Here is an 18,499-nt window from a genome sequence, read left to right as displayed (position 1 = left end):
GAGATATGATCAAAACTCTTATGTAATGATATCATTACAGTTGCTATATAAAATCTTTTATGCCATCCAGACTGTGAAATGTATTATTCTTTTAATGTTATGGGTTGGGAAAAATTAAACGTGAGGCATTACAGCTGAGTTTCACTACACATTAATTATTTTAATTGCCTATTTCTTAAATGAATATCTGATAAATCAATCTTGCAATTCTTCATGCTTCATGACATGCTTAACTCAATACAGACACTTAAGAATCATTATGCTGTGAGAGCTTTAATACAAATTTGAGATCATTATAATTAAAATCAGACTCTTACCTGATGCTCAATTCTAAGCTTTTTCATCTTTATTGAATTTTTTTTTGGCCTATACCTTGAATTTAATATTATAACAGTGATAGGCAGAATATATAATCAAGCTAAGCATCTTCAATACATTGAGAAAAAAAATATTTTGCCTTTAGAGCGCAACATAAAAACTGGCCCTAATTGACATTCTATACAAATAGTTATCACCCCTTAAAATTCTTTAAAGACAGCAGTTCCCTCCTGGTCACTGCCATGAAGACAAAGAATGCCTTAATGACTCTATCGAGGTTATCATTAAAATAAAAGGAGATTTGCAGACATTGGCTATAAATCACTATAAGATGGCCTGTGGGTAACCTTTGACACAACTCATTTGAAATAAACCTGGGATGGATTCATAGCCTTTGGTCAAGCCAGTAGGTGGGCTAAAGGTCTTTTCTATCCTCTTCTTCATTTCTTGCAATATTAGTTCCTTTCTAAATGACTGGACAACATTTGGATGTACATAAATGGACATGTGTTTTATGTTGAAACAAAATAGGTATCAAATAATAGTGTTGAGGATGCTTATACATTTGCTTCAAATATTTACTCTTTTATGATATACTTTAGATATATGAATACATTTGGAATTTACTCGTAGCTGCTTTGGTAAATTATTTCATGATTTAGTATTACAAACATTTTGCAAGGGTTCAGACTAATATTACCCAAATTAAGCTCTGCATGGTCTCTGTCACAATGGGGTATAACAATTTCTTTAGAATGAAGAAGAAATTACAAGATTTCAGTTGTTAGTCTGATTTTTCAGAGAAATTATTGCTTAACAATCCTTTACTCTGTTGACATTTAGATGGTAGAGGGGCAGTTCTGGAAAGTTGCCTAGGCTTACATGCCAGTGACGGTTCAAGTCCCAAGCTTACTAAAGTTATGACCATTTGACAAATTTTTAAATATCTCTACTGTCAGTTTCCTTATCTGTGAAATGAGAATGATGATACCTTACACTCTTGCTGTCATACTAAAATAAGACAAAATGTATAAGGATGCTTTGTAACTAGTAAAGTTATTTAGATGTCAGGAAGTAAAGTGAACAGTATTAGAAAATCAGCATTAAGACGAACAGATATAAAAGTATTCAAATTATTTTAAAAATGTATTAATATTTAGTTTACTAAACTTATTAGATGTACTTTTGTACATTTTGTAATATTTAACTCCTCGCAAATATTAATGTAACAAATAGTATATAGGACCGTAAGCATTTATTTCTTCTTGGGAAATTAGGTCTCTTCAGGACAAAATCAGGATTTCATTTGGAGTAAATAGACGTTCCCAGGTGAAAGTTGCATAATCCCTGTTTTCAATGAGACATATACTATGCCTTTTCTTTTATTCATTCTCTAATAGGTTAATTATGAGAGAAGTAGAAAGGAAAAACACTTTAAGTTGATCGTAATTGGAAAATAATTGTTTTTGATTAATATTTTGGGGAAGGGAAAACGATCTTTATTTCTAGGAAAAATCCTCTAATCCCAAATAGCAAATTTTATAGGACCTAATATTCCAAGAGCTCATGCCCTTGATACCTTTTCGTGTTTTCAGAAAAGGTGATGTGAGGATCCAAGGATACGGGAATTATAACGTTCTAAAAAGGTTTTTTTTAATTGCATTTAAGTTAAGCGTCTAAGATTTAAAATCCAAATCCCAATTCTAGACTAGTAAATCAATCACAGTGACTCTTGGTCTAAATCATCCAGACTGAATGAAATATAATTTTTTTTCAAAAGAACTGCCTACATGACGCTCTTGTAGATTAATCACAATGATATTTCTTTAAGTATTAAAATTTCATATCAACTTCCATAGCCTTAAACTGTTTTATCATTCAGTATCTGTATATTGCTTCACCAACTGGAATATAAATGCCTTCTTTCCCATGGCTAGCGCTGCTGGGAATAATGCCTAAAAGATACTTTTGAAACAAATTAAAGAATAACCCTACCACATGAGGAAAAAAAGCAAGCCCAGGGCAAATGGGACAAGTCTTCTAATTCTATACAGAAAGGAAAATCGCGAATACTGCCCTTAATCTGAAGGGTGAGAATCAAGTCTGGGTTAAAGCAAGTGGGAGTGAGAGAAGTGAGTTTTGCATTTAAATTTTGTCTTTGCTTATCTTTGGACTTTACCCTTTATCTTCAGTGACTGCTTCTCTTTCTCTGTCTGCAATGAATAGAGTGGAAAGAGTTGTAGTTTAGATGTAGCGACCTAGTAAAATTTCAAGTTAAATTAATAGGCAGCCTGTCCCTGAGAAGTGCCTGACAATGGCTCTTTTAGCTGACATCTCTAACTAGAAAACAGTGCATCCCAGCGATGTCAAGCCTTCAACTCTAGGGGAAAGCAAGAAGAAAAGGGAGCAAAACTCTGGAGACTGGAAAGAACTATGAAATTCAAGTAGTGAGAAGATTTCATCTGAAGAGATTTAAATGTGGAGGGATACGTTACAGTAGGGCATGTGTTCCTATCATTCACTAGACAAAGTGACAATTAAAGCACTTTATGAGAAAATTTTAAAACACTTTATGAAAAAACAATAGAAGAAAAAATTTATCAAGGGTTTGTCATTGATTAGTCCTAACTATCCATGTAATTAAGATTTAGGAGTTGATATTTAGTATTTTTTCCACTTAAGACTGTATGTGCATGATAAAAACAATTAATATACTAATGCCTGCCCTCAAGAAAGTTGTACTGTAAAGATGAGTGCTCAGATCATCCATAAACATCCCTTTAAAGAATAAAGCCTCCTGAAATTATTTAAACTCTGATTATTTTGCAATCAACATTTCAAGAAAACAACTAATTCAATAAAATGAAATACAATGGTTTGTTAGTAATAGGGTGCTGCCTTAGTCTTCCCTAACTTTCTTTCTTTGTGTCTCATTCACCTTCAAATCCATTGCACACCTGCGTGCACACATATATGCACCCATACACACGTATCCATCTTTCCCCAAGGTTCTATGCCTTAGACAATTTGGCCCTTACTCAAGTCTCCCAAATAGACACAATGCACTGGTTAACTGTCCCAACTGTCATTAATTGTTAAATAGTAATAGTGGGTCCACCAGACTATGGGGGATTTGTACCCTTTAGAATCCGTACATGCATATAGGTAAGCATTGGTAATGAGGCTTTTATTTAATAAAATGAGAGTGACTATTAAGTGACATACACATGATTATGCCTGCTCGCTCTTTTCCCTTTTCTCCCAGGATGGCCATCTAAAGTTGGTTGATCTGCTTATAACCAGATCAAACTTTTCTTAGTATCTATAAAAACTTAAATCCCTAAAGAATCACAGGTATTTTTGAAAAGAAGTTTTTTTAGCCTTCTAAGGATCTTCCAAAGTATTTAATTTTGTTTGTTTTCTTTCAAGATCCAGTCATTCTTTCAATGTTTTTTCCCGTGAGTAACAGACCTCCAAGTGGGATGGGGGAACAGAGAATTTATACTCATTTGTATTGGTGTTATTTATATTGCTCTGCTGTCCTTTTGATACTAATTCCTTTTGTAGATTCAGGCAGAGAGGTGGTTGTGCTCATTTTGTACACTCAGGTCCAGGTAGAGGTGCCGCCCCCCAAATGCATGTGGTAGTAGAATCTGATCAGCGTGGCTTCTATTTTCTTAGAGTTTACTTTGTAAAGCTGTATTGCTCCGGGAGCTTCTGCTTTATTGTTTTGTGAATCCATTCCATCATTTGATAATTTTGTAGTCTTGATTAGTTCTTTTTCACTTATCTTCAAGGGAAACTAACAGGAAAGTAACAGTGACAAATGTTTTTTGGTTATGTGTTTAAGGACTGATCAGGAGGTGCCAAGAAAACATTATGTTCTTTCTATACATGGAGTGACCAACTCTTTAATTTCAGTTTCTCTAAAGTATTTTTAAAAAGCTTTTGGAGGTTTACATTTAGAAAAGGCTAATAAGAAGAACTGATATGATTATTAACATCAAATCTTACTGCTTTATGCTTTCTTTTAGCCTCTTGGTAGAAGACCTATTAATCATTTTAAAAGATAATAGCAATCATCCAGATGTAATGAACACCAGAGGACAAAATAACCACTATTATTAGGAATTTGAAGTTGTCTAGGGACCATAGGTTAAACAAAGTTGAATCTGAAACACCATACATTTTACACTGGCTCATGTTGTAACTGTTCTCATCAAATATTATTCTTGACACTCGTATTCCTTCTGTTCTTCCTCTTTTCAAATGTACTCTGCATTTGAAAAATTTACTCTGCAGAGTTTCCATGAGTGGTTTTCATTTGGTGTTGTGAGCTAAAGGTCTTCTCACAGGATATTCTTCTAAGTAAATACATAGAAACTGTATTCATACAGTATATTTTTAGCACATTTTGAAAATAAAAAGAAGAGGTTAGATAGTCTAAAATTAAAGAAAGTTTCGAAAGCTAAGTTAGAAATGTGAAAGAGAAGGGAGGGGAAATATTAAAAGAGACAGAAAGAAAAAGTAAAAAGGAATGACATCTAGCTCTGCAAAGGAAATAAGTCAAACTGAGGGACATTCATGAAATGCATTCATATATTATGGTTGAAGAATGAGAAACAAGTATTTTTCCAGGCGTCAGAATGAAGTCACTGTGAAAAATGCTTTGGAGTCATGGAAGAACTTAATAAGTGTAGGCTCTACTTCTTGCGGAGGAGGATGGATTAGCTCTCTCCACCTAACAAAATACTACACAATTTAGTGACGTTCAACAGTGAACGCTTCTCTCACACAGTTTCCGCAGGGCAGGAATCTGGGAGCAGCTTACCTGGATGGACCTGGCCAAGAGTCTCTCATGTGGCTGCAGTCAGGTTGTCAGCTGGGGTTGCAGTCTCATGAAAGCTTGATAGGTGCTGGTACATCCACTTCCAAAGTGGTCCACGCACATGCCTAACAAGTCACATCTTGGTGGTGGGCGCGAGGCCGCGGATCCATGCCAGGTGGACCTCTCTATGGGCTGTGTCCTCGTGACATGGCAGGTGGCTCCCCCCTGGGGATGATTTTGTCCCCCAGGAAACATTTGGCAGCGTCTGGAGACAGTTTCACTTGCTGCAGCCAGAGCAAGAGTGGTACAAGCATCTCGTGGTAGAGGAGGGGGATACAGTTAGACATCCTACAGTGCGTGGGACAGTCATTCACAACAAAGACTTATTCAGCCAAAATGTCAGTAGTGCTGAGATTGAGAAACCATACCCCAGAGTAACTGATCCAAGAAAGAGGAATGTAGAAGCTACAATGTCCTTTATGACCCAGCACCGGGAGTCAAATTGTCCTTTCTGCAATCGCCGATTGGTTATGTAGGTCAGTCCTATTTCTTGTGGGAAGGGACTACTCAGGGGCATAAATGCCAGGAGCAAGAATTATTGGGGGGGGCCATCTTGGAGGCTGGCTAAACTGTGTGTGTGAAGAACTACTTCGTGTGTAGAAAGGATGGCATTATTTGGCTTAGGTGTTTCAAAGCCATTTTTTAATTTAAAAAATGGATGTGAAATATTATTGATATTCCACAAGCCACTCCTTTTAATCTTTGCTCTATTTGTGTTCAAATATATATGTGTGTGTTTGTGGATGTAATTGACATTTCAGAGGCATTAAATCATCAAAAGCAAAAAAACGAGGGAAATACTCGAATAAAATGTTAATGGGGAAGGACCAGGGAGCATGTTGAATTAAATGATGAAGACTATGTGAATACCTGTAAGTTAATTAAATGCCAACAATTTAAATGCAAAACCAATATGAGGTTATCACAATGAAGCAAGTGTCCCCCAGCTACACCTGTAGCACCCTCTTTTTGAAAGCAGGATACATTAAGCTACAAGTGTAAACTGACAAAATGAGGAAGCTGAATGGGAAGCACGAGTACGTTACCCTCAGCCACACAACTTAAGACTTGTATTTAAATGGCAATCAGGTCTAATGGTAGCATTAGCACAACAAAAGCATACCTATCAAAGAATTCCTGGAGCTCTGCCTGTCTGGTTAACTAGGCATCTTGCAATTTGTAAGCCCAGAAGCAAACATTTGTTCATGAAAGGGACCTCAGGACCATGTGTTCTGTAAGATGATAGACTGGATTTTTAGGTGCCAAGAGCCTACTATAAAGTATAGAGTTGCAGTAGCAGCATGAGTGGGATCCCTTATTCTTCAGGGGCTAAGAAAATAATTTCAGATGTTTGGTTAGTTTTTTTCTTATATTACTTTGATTGACTCTTGCGCATAAATGCAAACCTTTTCTGCTCTTAAGTTCATGAAGGAAAGATCAGGGACTTTCGGATCTCCAAAAAGATGGTCTTGTTTTGTTTTGTTTTGTTTTGTTTTTCTCTCTCGTCAATCTCTAGTGAACTGTAGAAAGAAATGCCTTATTTGAGTGGAAGAGGTGAAAGAGGGTTACCGCAGTGAACAATAGGAACAGACAATGAATGCAAAGCCAAGCTAGAGAAGAGAGGTGCAGCCACAATGCGCATTATCCAATTCAACCTGTAGTGTACTTCCCTACTTAATGTGATTATTTCATCAGAGAGGATAATAGCAACCAGCTGATTAATTTTGCAACATGTTTCATGAATGCTTTACTCTCCCCCATATGTTGTTATTGCTACTTACTTCACATGAGTATTTGTGATAAATATGGGGACAGTCACAGTTTTCAAATCGTGCGGAGGAAGTAGCCTGAAATTCCTTATTTTTTTATTCAATCATTGTATGGCTATTAAGGAATCAAATCATATTTATAAATGAAAGAATACATTTAAATACATAGACAAACTGTCCTCGAATAATTCAGTTTAAATGAAACACAATGCCACATACATCTTCACTGCAGGCTTAAATACAAAGTAAATACATTCTTTGCTCCTTTATTACTGTACCACACAAAACCAAAGCCTCAAAGCCAGAGGCCTAGATGTCAGGTTATTTGCATTTTCCTAAATGCTCAACATATAACAGCAAGTAATAAATAGTTGAAATTTCATTCAATAAAGAATGGAAGAATGAATGGATGATTGCATAAATTTATATGTTCTTGCCGGTTGCCATTAAAATGTTTTAAATTTATTAACTACCAAATAAATATTTGATTTTCAATAATGACTTTAGGTAACTATTTAAAGAAAAATTTTGATAGTGAGAATGAGTAAAGATATAAATAAAGGTGGAATTTTTACTCTGGAGAATATAATCATCTGCTCATCCTTAGTGTTGCACCTTGTGGCCCAGGGATCTGCATGTGGATATAGTCTCTATTGCGAAGAACAAAAATAGGAGTAGATTTCCTTAGGATACTGGTATCCCTATTTTCTAGTTCTCTATTAAAATTCCTTAGCACAAAAAAAAAAAATAAAAATAAAAAAGGGAAGAAGGCCTAAGGAGCCGGGAGAGAGAACTAAACCTCCAGGATTCTGAAAAATGATTTTTCTTTGATAAATTGTGTTTGATTTCTATGAGCGATTTGGTCTTTGCACATTGAAAATTAAGAATATTATACAATTATGTTAGACTAACATGTTTTTCCTAGAATAAGCCTATTATTTGAAAATCATCTAAGTAAAATATATTTTAAATTTATATAATTTTACAGTTTTTGTTAACTTTATGTGGAATAACTGATTTGTGATGACATTTGTATTCCTCCAGCACATATAAGGCTATATGTTTATGTCAAATAATTCTCTTTATCCAAATCTATTATTTATCTGTGTGGGGTGTTCCCTTTCGTTGGCTAGGACACAAATTCATTACACCTCCACAATATTTCTACTACCATGACCACAAATGGATGTTAAGTGAAATGTTTGCTTTTAGACAAGTCGTAGTAACTTTGAGTAAGTTGAACATGCTTGAAACTGTATGTTTGTTTAGATTATACTTGTTTTGCATTCTGTCCCAGACAGCTAAGATTAGACAAGACTCTATAAGGAGAAGTTATAATCATAAATAGGTTCCTAAAACTTGCATTTATATATATATATATATATATATATATATATATATATATATATATGAAATATTATTCTGTTACACATTATTGTACAAATTATTGTATTTTCTGACATACTGTACACGGACCCTTGGCATTTTTTTTTTTAAAATAGCCTAACTTAATAGCTCTTTATCACTACCAAAGGACCTTTTTGAGGCTATGTAGTAGAGAGAACAGAGAAGCACCAAAAAAATCTCCAAAATAAATCGTTTGTGCCTTCAGTTTTAACCTAGTATATAAATAGTGAATGCTTGTATTACTTCATTTTACTGCACGTGTATTGACCTTTATGTGGCTTTTTTATGTGAAGAATCATATGGTTAAGTCTGAACTTAAGAAATTCTAAAATTTGTTATATAACTAAAAAGAGTATCGTATCTTGAGTCCAACAACTTGGGTTTCTTTAGGACTTTGTGAGTTTTAGTTTCCCCTCTGAGATTGTTAATTACTTCATAGAATTGAAGATTAAATAAATGATTTGAGATATTATAATGAATTCTATAAATGTAAGTAATGACCTATTAGTTAAAATTCACTTACCTTAGCTTACAGATTTTCTTAAGTTTAAATGTTTGCCTTGTATTTATATTAGGTTAGCATGTCAACTTTGGAACTAACTATTCAACAGGTACATAAGATTCTTAACTATCACTTTGTATATAAATTAACTAATTATGAAATATGCTATTTTCAAAATTTTCAAATGGCAGCATCATTTAATGATTGGACAAGTAATTAAAAAGAAATTGCTTTCCTTATTGCTTTATGTTCTATTTCATAGAAATGCTATTTTTCCAGTGCTTTCTTGACCTTAAATATTACTTATATTCTTTTATATAAAAATTATTTACTTAGAATTTTAAAATGCATGCTTTATTTCTAAGAGTAGGGTTTAATCTTGCTAAGCTTTCAAATTTCTCCTAAATAAGTTCTTGCAAATAAAAAAAAAAAAAAAACAAAGTAGAAAAACCTTTAGGAAAAAAACCTTACCTTGGCACTTATTGCACATATTCATAATTATGAGAAATACAGGTCATAAATAAATAGCCCACTTTCATTTTATGGTTAGGGTTTTAAATTTTTCATCTAGTCAAATGAAAAATAATTAATAGAAAATGGGAGAACTACTGTAATTTTTGTATTCTTGATGAATAATAGGTATTTGGTGTAGTAGCTCCATAGTAAATTATTAGAAGAACCAAATTGTGAAATAATATCATATAATGGGTCAAAATTATTTATATAGTTACTACTATAAGGATCAAGCATGTGGGTTCTTATTAATATACCATTAGCCTGGTCACACAATGAAAGAGAACGAAAGGGCAATTTTGAATGACATTTCTATCAACTTGGGAACTGTCAACCTCTATTATGTCCTTGGGGCTTTGCACTTTTTGGCTTTCAGACATCTGTGCTGCCTTGAATGGAGGAGAATATTAAGAGTTCCAGTGGGTCTCTTGCTCTAATAAATGCTTTGGGTAGTCATTTTTCAGTACGTGCCTGTAACAGTTCTTAGTGCTTAAAGCTAAGCTTTATGACATTTCATATGCTTCATATCCCATCAGCACCTACATCTGCATCATCTTCGTCAACACCATCATTCCCCCCACACGTACACACTCATGCTCTATTTCCTCCGTGCTCATAAATCTCTTCTCTTGCAACTCTGGGAATATATTCCTTCCTCTCTTTTTCTCTGCACAGTCAAGTGAAACAACCACCTTAATTTTTCCAAGTCTCCCCTCAAAACTTTTCAAGAGTTGCGGGTACTGTCCAAGGAAGTTTTCAGGCTGTCATGACAAAAACCAGTAGTTTCATACAGAAAGTAGTAAGCACGTACATCTGATAGAGGGAAGAAGGTCTAGAATATTTACGGCTGCATAGTCAGTAAAGCTCCTATCTGACAGGATATTTAGGCTGAATTAACAAGAAGAAAATCTGGATCCTAATCTTTAGTGGCCTACTGAATGTCGGTGGCATTTAGTTCATTATGCATATGCATGTTTTCATTTATTATTATTATTAGCAAATGTTATGCTTTGATAAAATTTTAAAGATTGAGATAACATTATGGTGGTATTTTTTTTTTTTTTAGATTTCTTTATTTGAGAGAGAGTGAGAGCTCACGGGCGAGCGTGAGCCAGGGGGAGGGGCAGAAAGAGAGGAGGGGGAAGGAGAGACACAGATCCTGAGTGGAACCGGACATGGGGCTTGATCCCATGACCCATGAGATCATGACCAGAACTGAGAGAATCAAGAGTCGAATGCTTAACCAACTGAGCCACCCAGCACCCCACCACAACTGTATTTATTTTTTAATGCTACCTCTTTACGTTGAGGAAGCTTTTTTTTTTTTTAAGGTTTTGAAGCTTAATAATTTTTTTTTCATTTCTCCCTTTATATTGTATATGGTAGTGGCTCTCAAATGTTAGTGTGCATCAGAATCATTTGGAAATGCTTGTTCAAACAAGTTGCTAGAACCCACCTCCAAAGTTTCTACAATAGAGAATTTGCTTTTCTAATAAGTTCCCAGGTGGTGCTGACGGTACTGATCCAAGGATCCCATTTGTGAACTATCCACCCATACTGAGGCATGGGGGGAAAAGGGCACAATACTTCTGGCTTTCTGTCAACCATAACATCACATGTAAAGATTATGGCTCACCAGCTCAACCAAATGTTCCAGACTGAAAGATCTAGGAATAATTTTGCCCTGCAGTTTTTAAAATGCTAAAGTAAACTTTTCTTAATTATATAGTGAGCCAGTCATGGAATTAGCTTACCTTCCCTCCTTCTAAGACTATATGAATCCATATAAATTTGGTATGTTGATTATCAACTTCCTGCACATCAAATGTGATCCCAGGTTGCCATTTGAATTCTCTTAGATTTTCAGATAGCTATTCTTTTTTCTTTCTGAAACAGAAAACAGAATTTTTTTTAAAAAGTGTTAAAGAGTAATTTCTTCTAGTTTGTTCGTAAGTTTCCTGAGTGCAGCTAACCATGAAATTTAATAACAATAAACCACTTTAAAAATATAAACTTTAAATAGATGTCATATTATGCCATTTTACCATTTTTATAAAGTGAATGATTTCAATGATTTTTGGTAGATACATATATAAGATTTTCTACGCATTAATATGTTTCCATGCCATCAAAGCACACCATTTGATTCTAAATTGTTCCACTTTCAGCAAGTTATCCCGCTAATACTGGTAGATATTTTATGTTCTTACCTCATGAAGACAGAACAATAGCTAAGTGGAAACTAAATTTTTATTCTACAATAATACTTTGTAAAATTGTAGATACTATAAACAATAAGGTTTAACATATGACATATTTTAATTTTAGAACACAAAAAAGAAATAAATTTCTCAGTTTGTGATGAAAAAAGTGATGTAATGTTAATATTATCTTATTCTAATAAATGATGTGGTAGAAATTTTAATGATATTGTATACATAAATTTTATGTATGAAATTACACAAGGGCTAATATGGAAGGGTTTAAAATAGAATATAAGCTACATAAACTTGACCTATTCAAGTACTGAACAATTGGAACTCACCATATATGCTGAATTAACCACATAAAGATCCTCATACCACAGTGTATTGATTGTGGTATACGTTGTAAGGAAAATCTGGAAAACAAACCTAGATTTAAAAACGTAATGCTAAGTGTTTAGAATAGTGTCGCATACAAATAAATAGTACTTATTGGTATAATGTCAATGATGTTTATTTTCATGTTTAGATCAAGTCCAAACTGTTTGTGTGAAACCTAGGAGAAAAGATTATTTTCTAAGAAAGTTAGAAAGTTTCCTTCTTTTTTTGTATTTAATTTAGAGAGGAGTTCTGACCAGAGATACACATCATTTAATTCCTCCATCATGGATGTTCCAGGTACTTTGTCTAAGCACCAGGGAACAAAGGTGCTTGGGACTCAACCCCTGTTCTTCGGAGGTTGAAAAAAAGCCTACCTACATCATAATTTTATATGAATTATGTCATTGTCTCTCAATGAAACTAAATAGCACAGGGAATAGCTTAAGACTATTTCTTACAGATGACAGCAGTTCTATACATTCTGGATAGTTGAGTGCACGTGTACTTTCTCTTATACTAAAGGTTTTTCATAATATGTAGTTAAAAGTGACATTGTTGACAGCTAACCAAACACCATAATGTACAGGTTGAATGTTAAGATCACTGATTGGTAGAGTAATTTTATGGGAAATGACAGGCTATATACCTGTGTTTTTCTAGGCATTTTTGATCAGCCTTGCCTTATCACAGCTCATGTTCTAATGATCATTGCAGGATGAAGTGGCACAGCCACTGAACCTATCAGCTAAACCCAAGACCTCTGATGGCAAATCACCCACATCACCCACCTCTCCCCATATGCCAGCTCTGAGAATAAACAGTGGGGCAGGCCCCCTCAAAGCCTCTGTCCCAGCAGCATTAGCTAGTCCTTCAGCCAGAGTTAGCACAATAGGTAAGTTCTGTTTCTTTTGTTCTTGCTGATTTTCTGTTTATGGCAATTGAATGAAATCATCTTTTAATGGCGAATCACGCATAGCCTGTGCATGGTTTTAGTTCTATAGGAGAGTTTCAATTTGATGAACCTCATAGGTGTGTTTTAAACATGCAAATGAAATTTATAACTGAAATCCAAGTTACAGTGTCCCCCTGAAAAGCTAATTGAACTGGTTATGTGTGTTGATGTAACAGATGTTCTTAAGTTTATAAAAAAAGAGGTCTAAATGACTTAATCGCAGAGAGCAATGTTTCCAGAATGTTATTGTTAGGTGACTTGCCTTTCCCATTACTGAAATAAATTTCCATTTTTTTTGTGATGTGTACAAACTATACATAATGATAAAATACATTCTACCTAGATCAGCAGTCACCCATCAGGATATGAAGTTTGTTTAGTTCCATACTGCTTGAGATTTCCTTGAATACACCAAAGTATTATAAAAATTACTTGGCTTCATTACTCCACAATTGTCATTTGGTAAAGTAAACACTAGAAAATGCTTCCATAAGCTAACTTTTAAAAAATTCCAATAATTTTTGCTTCAGTAACACATAAATGAGACTGGAAACACTTACTTCAACCTACATTTATTGATATGTTTATCATTTGCATAGGGTTATAAGGAGGCTAGCACAGACAAGCCTTCAAGGAGCTCAGGGTTTAGTAGGGGAAAAGTCATCCCTCTTATAGTACTAGTCAGCCATAGTAAGTGCTATTTCAGAGCATAGGTACAACCTTGTAATCAAAAAGAAGAGTGTTGGATTCTATTTGGGAACGATCAAGGAAGGCTAAGTTGGGGATAGCCTAATGCAAGTGAAGTCTTGAGGAAGAGAGACATTCCTAGGCATTTTAGTCTTTAAGAAAAAACCCAGAGTAAAATAGCATATTTTTTAGAAATGCACTGATTTGGCTGGAGTATAGAACGAGTGTGTAGTGAAAAGTGATCAGGGCTAAAACTGAAAGGAGCAGATGGAATCTGACTGAATGCTATCCTAAGAAATTTTGACTTTTTCTCCAGAAAGCAATCTGATCAGAACTTTAAGAAAGAGGAGTATTGGCAGCAGGAACAGATAGGAATCAGGGAAACCATTGTTTTAGTGTAGGACAAGAGTTACGTGAAATAGAAATAAGCAATGATAAAACAAAGGAAGGAATAGATTGAAGAGATATTAGTAAGAAAGACTTGATACAACCTATCCTGAATAGAGAGTACCTGGTGAAGTTCAGGTTGGAGACAGAGGAGTCTAGGATTTTGAATTCATAAAATAAGAAGGATGATACCTCCCTTAACTTAACATAAAATAAGAAGGATGATACCTCCCTGAAAGAGAAGACCAGAGTGGAAGCAGGTTTGGAAGACATAAGTATAAAGACATAGTAAGTGTTGAAACACAAGGAGCCATTTAGGTATAGGTATTCAGGAGGAAACTATAAATGTAAGTCTAATATGTTAAAGGGTGCTAACATTTTAGATGTAGAATTATATGATATAAGGGGATTAAGAGTACACTTATCATGATGAGCACAGAGTAATGTATACAATTATTAAATCACTATCAAAACTAAGTATAGAATTATTAAATCACCATATTGAAACAAATATGACACTGTATGTTAGCTATACTAGAATTAAAAGAAATAAAGAAAATGAAAAGATATATGCACCTGTAACAAAAAAAAAGGAAGTTCACCAAAAAAGAATGTATAGTAAGAAGTGGGATAAAGAATCACAGGTATTACCTACTGTACTAGTTACCTATTACTGCAAAGCAAATTAACCTAAAACTCAGGAGCTTAAAATAACCAGCATTCATTATCTCACAGTTTCTAAGGGTCAGAATTTGGAAGCAGCTTAGCTGGGTAGTTCTGGCTTAAGGCTTTATGGCTGCAATCAATATGTTAGGCAGGGTTATAGTCCTCTATGGACTTTACTAGGGATAGATCTCCTTGCTCAAGATGTCTCACTCACATGGTTGTTGGCTAGAGGGTCAGGTGCTCCAAGAGGGAGAGCAAGGAGAAAGCCACAGTGCGTTTTAATACCTAGTCTCAAGAGTCACACAGAGTCCAGTCTGCTCTATTCTCTTCATTGTAAGAGAATCACAAGGGCAGCCCAACTCAAGGGAAGAGGAATATCAAAGTATCATTGGCACATTTTAAAACCAGCACACTTTTTTAGGGGGGAAACTGATAAGGAGCAAGTGACTATCTTAGAATAAGAATGAAGATAGGGCAGTGTCATGCTAGCCTAGGAAAAATGAAAGTTTCAAAAAAGAAGGGGTTATTTAATGATGTCCCACTTGGCAGAAAAGTTAAAAAAAATGAAAAAGAAAAGGCTTATGATTTAGCTGCAGCTCATGGAGACGTAAACTCTGACAGAGAAGTTTTAGGAGAATGCCTTAACAGAATTTCTATCACAATGATTTGAAGACTATGAGGAGAGAAAATGCAGTTGATCTATAGACCAGTCTTTTTGTAAGCTTGGTGTGGAGAAGTGATTATTTTAAAAGGACTGTGTAGAGACAGGTTTTAAAATAGGGCAATCATTCACACACACACACACACACACACACACACACACACACATATGTAGTCATATATATATATAAAGTCAAGGGGAAGAAGAGTCAGAGACAGATAAGGATATGAAAGAGAGCACAGATGATGATGGAACAAGACACAAGAGATCATGAGAAAGGATTAACGTTGGAGAGGAGCAAAGCCCCTCTTTTTTCTGAGACTGAACAAAACGAAGGGGAAAAAAAGGGTAAAGTTACAGAGAAATTGTGGTATGGACCAAAAAAACACAAAAAACAAAAAACTGAAGGAATGTATTTCAAGTGCTTCAGTCTCCACAGAGCAGAATTCCAGATTATTTGCCAAGAGGAAGCCAGTCTAGGGCAGTGGGACAGCAGTGAGAGCAGACACTATGAAAACTTAAGTTCTGAGAAGTTTGAAAAAGGTTGGGGTACACGTCCACTTTTTATCATATGCACCACTCTGTGATGGCCTAACTCCGTTACTCCACTCCACGTCCTAAATGGACTCCAAGATAAGACTTGCTTTCATGTCCTAAGTATGTAAAAGAAAAAATATTTTATTTGGCAGGAATGATTCACTTCCATAATAGACATGAGGGCTCATAAATATCACAGTGCTGGTCTGTGAGCTACTTTTGTAATGTCACCAGAACTAGAGCTTTTAACAAAATAACTGATAGATCTGCATTTTTATCATATGAGGATTTTTTACTTCAGCATTCCAGGGATTAAGTATGACAAAATATTTTAAAAAGGCAAGAATGTATTTAATGACATTTATCATCTGACTTTCTCCACTACTAAAACTTCCCTTAGTTTTTTTTTTTTCCCTGAAAAATCCCTTCACCACGTACACATCCACACATCCCTCATAGTTTCCAAGGATTTGAGGCCACTACAATTTTCTTTTCTCTTTTCAGCAAATGCAGATGTTGAAAGCTGAAACTGTAATGAGTAATAATGTAGTTGGATAAAAGCTGTGTGCATTAATGGTGTTATAAAGGTCACCCCTGAAAGAAGAATTAATGTGTTATGCCGTTAATAAACCAAGGAAAACTGTGAACTAAAAGATAACTTAAGTTATCGTTAATGACATGGGCTCTTTGCTATATATCTATTAGCTACAAATATAGAAAGTGAGTTTTTGCGGTGGGTGACCAATATTACGGTGTATTCTGTAAGAATGCCTTTGATATGGTGTGCAAAGGGTAGGTTGCTCCAAAAGAAGGGGAATCCTTAAAAGGTATGAGTCGTTCAGAAGAATGATGGATAAGTTTAGAATCTTCTGGCCAAATGCTATCTTTCTTTTATTGGCCTTTTTCACCTATGTTGCACATATGTATAATACTTTTAACATTTTTTGAAGCATTTTTAATCTAGTTCTCACTGAAGCTAATTTTAGAATTATAGACCCTAAAATAGATAGAGCAGATATTCATATCATCCAGTCAAAACTCGTTATTTTACAGATAAGGAACTGGGGCCTAAGGAGGCTAAGTGCTTACCCAGGGATTCTCAGTAAGTTCCTGTCACAGGGTAGACAGTTCTGTGACTCTATGTTTATTTCCTCTGTTTTAATTTCAAGAAAACGACTGTACAAGAAAACCTAGTAACTTGGCCAGACCCACAGCCAGTGGAGGTTGAGGCCATAGGGATTCATGGTCTCTGGTTGGCATGCTCCCTTTTCAGTCGTTGCCTCTTGGTAGGCTTTCTGTGTTCGGTGCTATTCTCAGTCATTTATCTAGCCTTTCACTCGTTCATTGAATAAATGGGTATTAAATGTCTTCTCTATGCCATACATTTTGCAGAATGGTGAGCAGATGGAAGTTTGGAGGATGAGCAGATGAAAGTCTTGGATAGAGGCTTTAGATAGCCTCCAGTCTTGTTCTATTAAGTCTTTGGAAGATACTAGAATGTATTATGCTTACCCTTTATTCTTTGGGGGCATTAACAAATGATAGATAGAATGAGGAAAAATATTTTCCAGTTCATTAATTTGGTACTTTATTTCTACAACTTGTTAATTTAAAATATAATGGCATGAAGGAGGATATTACCTTGACGTTTCATTAGTTTACAATTTTAATCAGAAAAACTTCTATGAGGGTAGGTTATTGAACAAAAATACTGTAATAGTTTAATAGAAAGCCAGTGGATTGTCAGGAAGTTGACAGTGTTATTCAACATCTGGCAATTAACATTTGCATAGCACTTTACAATTTACAAATTGCTTTCACATTTATAATCTAATTAATTCTTGTGAGTTTTCACAGATGAAGAAGTGGCTACATATCAGGGTGCCCAAAATTTGATGATGATAAGTGACCTCAACAATAGAAAAAAATCAGTATTTGTTGAAAATAACTTGAAACACATGTGCCCTTACTTTTACTTCTAGCTGAAAAGTCCTATGTAAAATAAATATGTAGTAAATAAGAATTTGTATTGCCTTCATAGCATCTGTTAAATCCATGAGTTCAATAAATTTGTGTCGTCATGCTACAGGCTTCCATCAATGTGATGACACAGATAATCAACTTGGAATTATAAAGGTAGATACTTTCAACTTAGAAATATGCATTTATTCCTTCAGTGGACCCTGCCATGGGCCAAAGGAATAAGAGATTGAAAATTTTTGAATGCCCTAGAGTAGTTCAAAGACTGGTGTGAAAGACAAACTTAAACAAATGGAAGACCATGTGACAGTAAAAGCACATATAAGATTTTGAAGGAGCACAGAGATGAGAAGTTCTAATGTTGCCAAGGAGTGTGCCTGGGGTGTATCAGGGAAGTCATTATAGAAGGGATGACATTTGAATAAAGTCCCAAACACACTAGCAAGAAAGAGTATTTCAATAAAAGAGAAGAGCTTGGGAGAGAGAGGTGGGGGTGGGAGGGGACAGGCCAGTGCTTGGAATAGGAAATAGTCCTATGCAGCTTAAGCACAGAACTCTGGAGAGACCAGCAGGAAGTGACGCGGGAAAGATAAGCAGAATCAATAGCATGAGGAGACTTTCAGGCCATTGTAAAGTGTTTGGAATTT

General features: G+C 35.0%; 1 protein-coding gene across 39 annotated transcripts in view; it reads left to right on the top strand.

Moving 5' to 3' along the window:
* The window catches only part of SOX5 (SRY-box transcription factor 5), a 964,448-nt gene that overhangs the window by 908,416 nt on the left and 37,533 nt on the right, over positions 1–18,499 (top strand). For all 39 annotated transcript variants that reach the window (XM_048216852.2, XM_044385168.3, XM_057303269.1 and 36 more), the window contains one exon: positions 12,697–12,874. In XM_048216852.2, the coding sequence (XP_048072809.1) occupies positions 12,697–12,874 (178 nt within the window). The remainder of the gene's footprint in view (positions 1–12,696; positions 12,875–18,499) is intronic.

Source organism: Ursus arctos, unplaced genomic scaffold (genome assembly GCF_023065955.2).
Source record: "Ursus arctos isolate Adak ecotype North America unplaced genomic scaffold, UrsArc2.0 scaffold_26, whole genome shotgun sequence".
Taxonomy (NCBI): domain Eukaryota; kingdom Metazoa; phylum Chordata; class Mammalia; order Carnivora; family Ursidae; genus Ursus; species Ursus arctos.
This window is presented reverse-complemented; position numbering and strand designations above follow the sequence as displayed.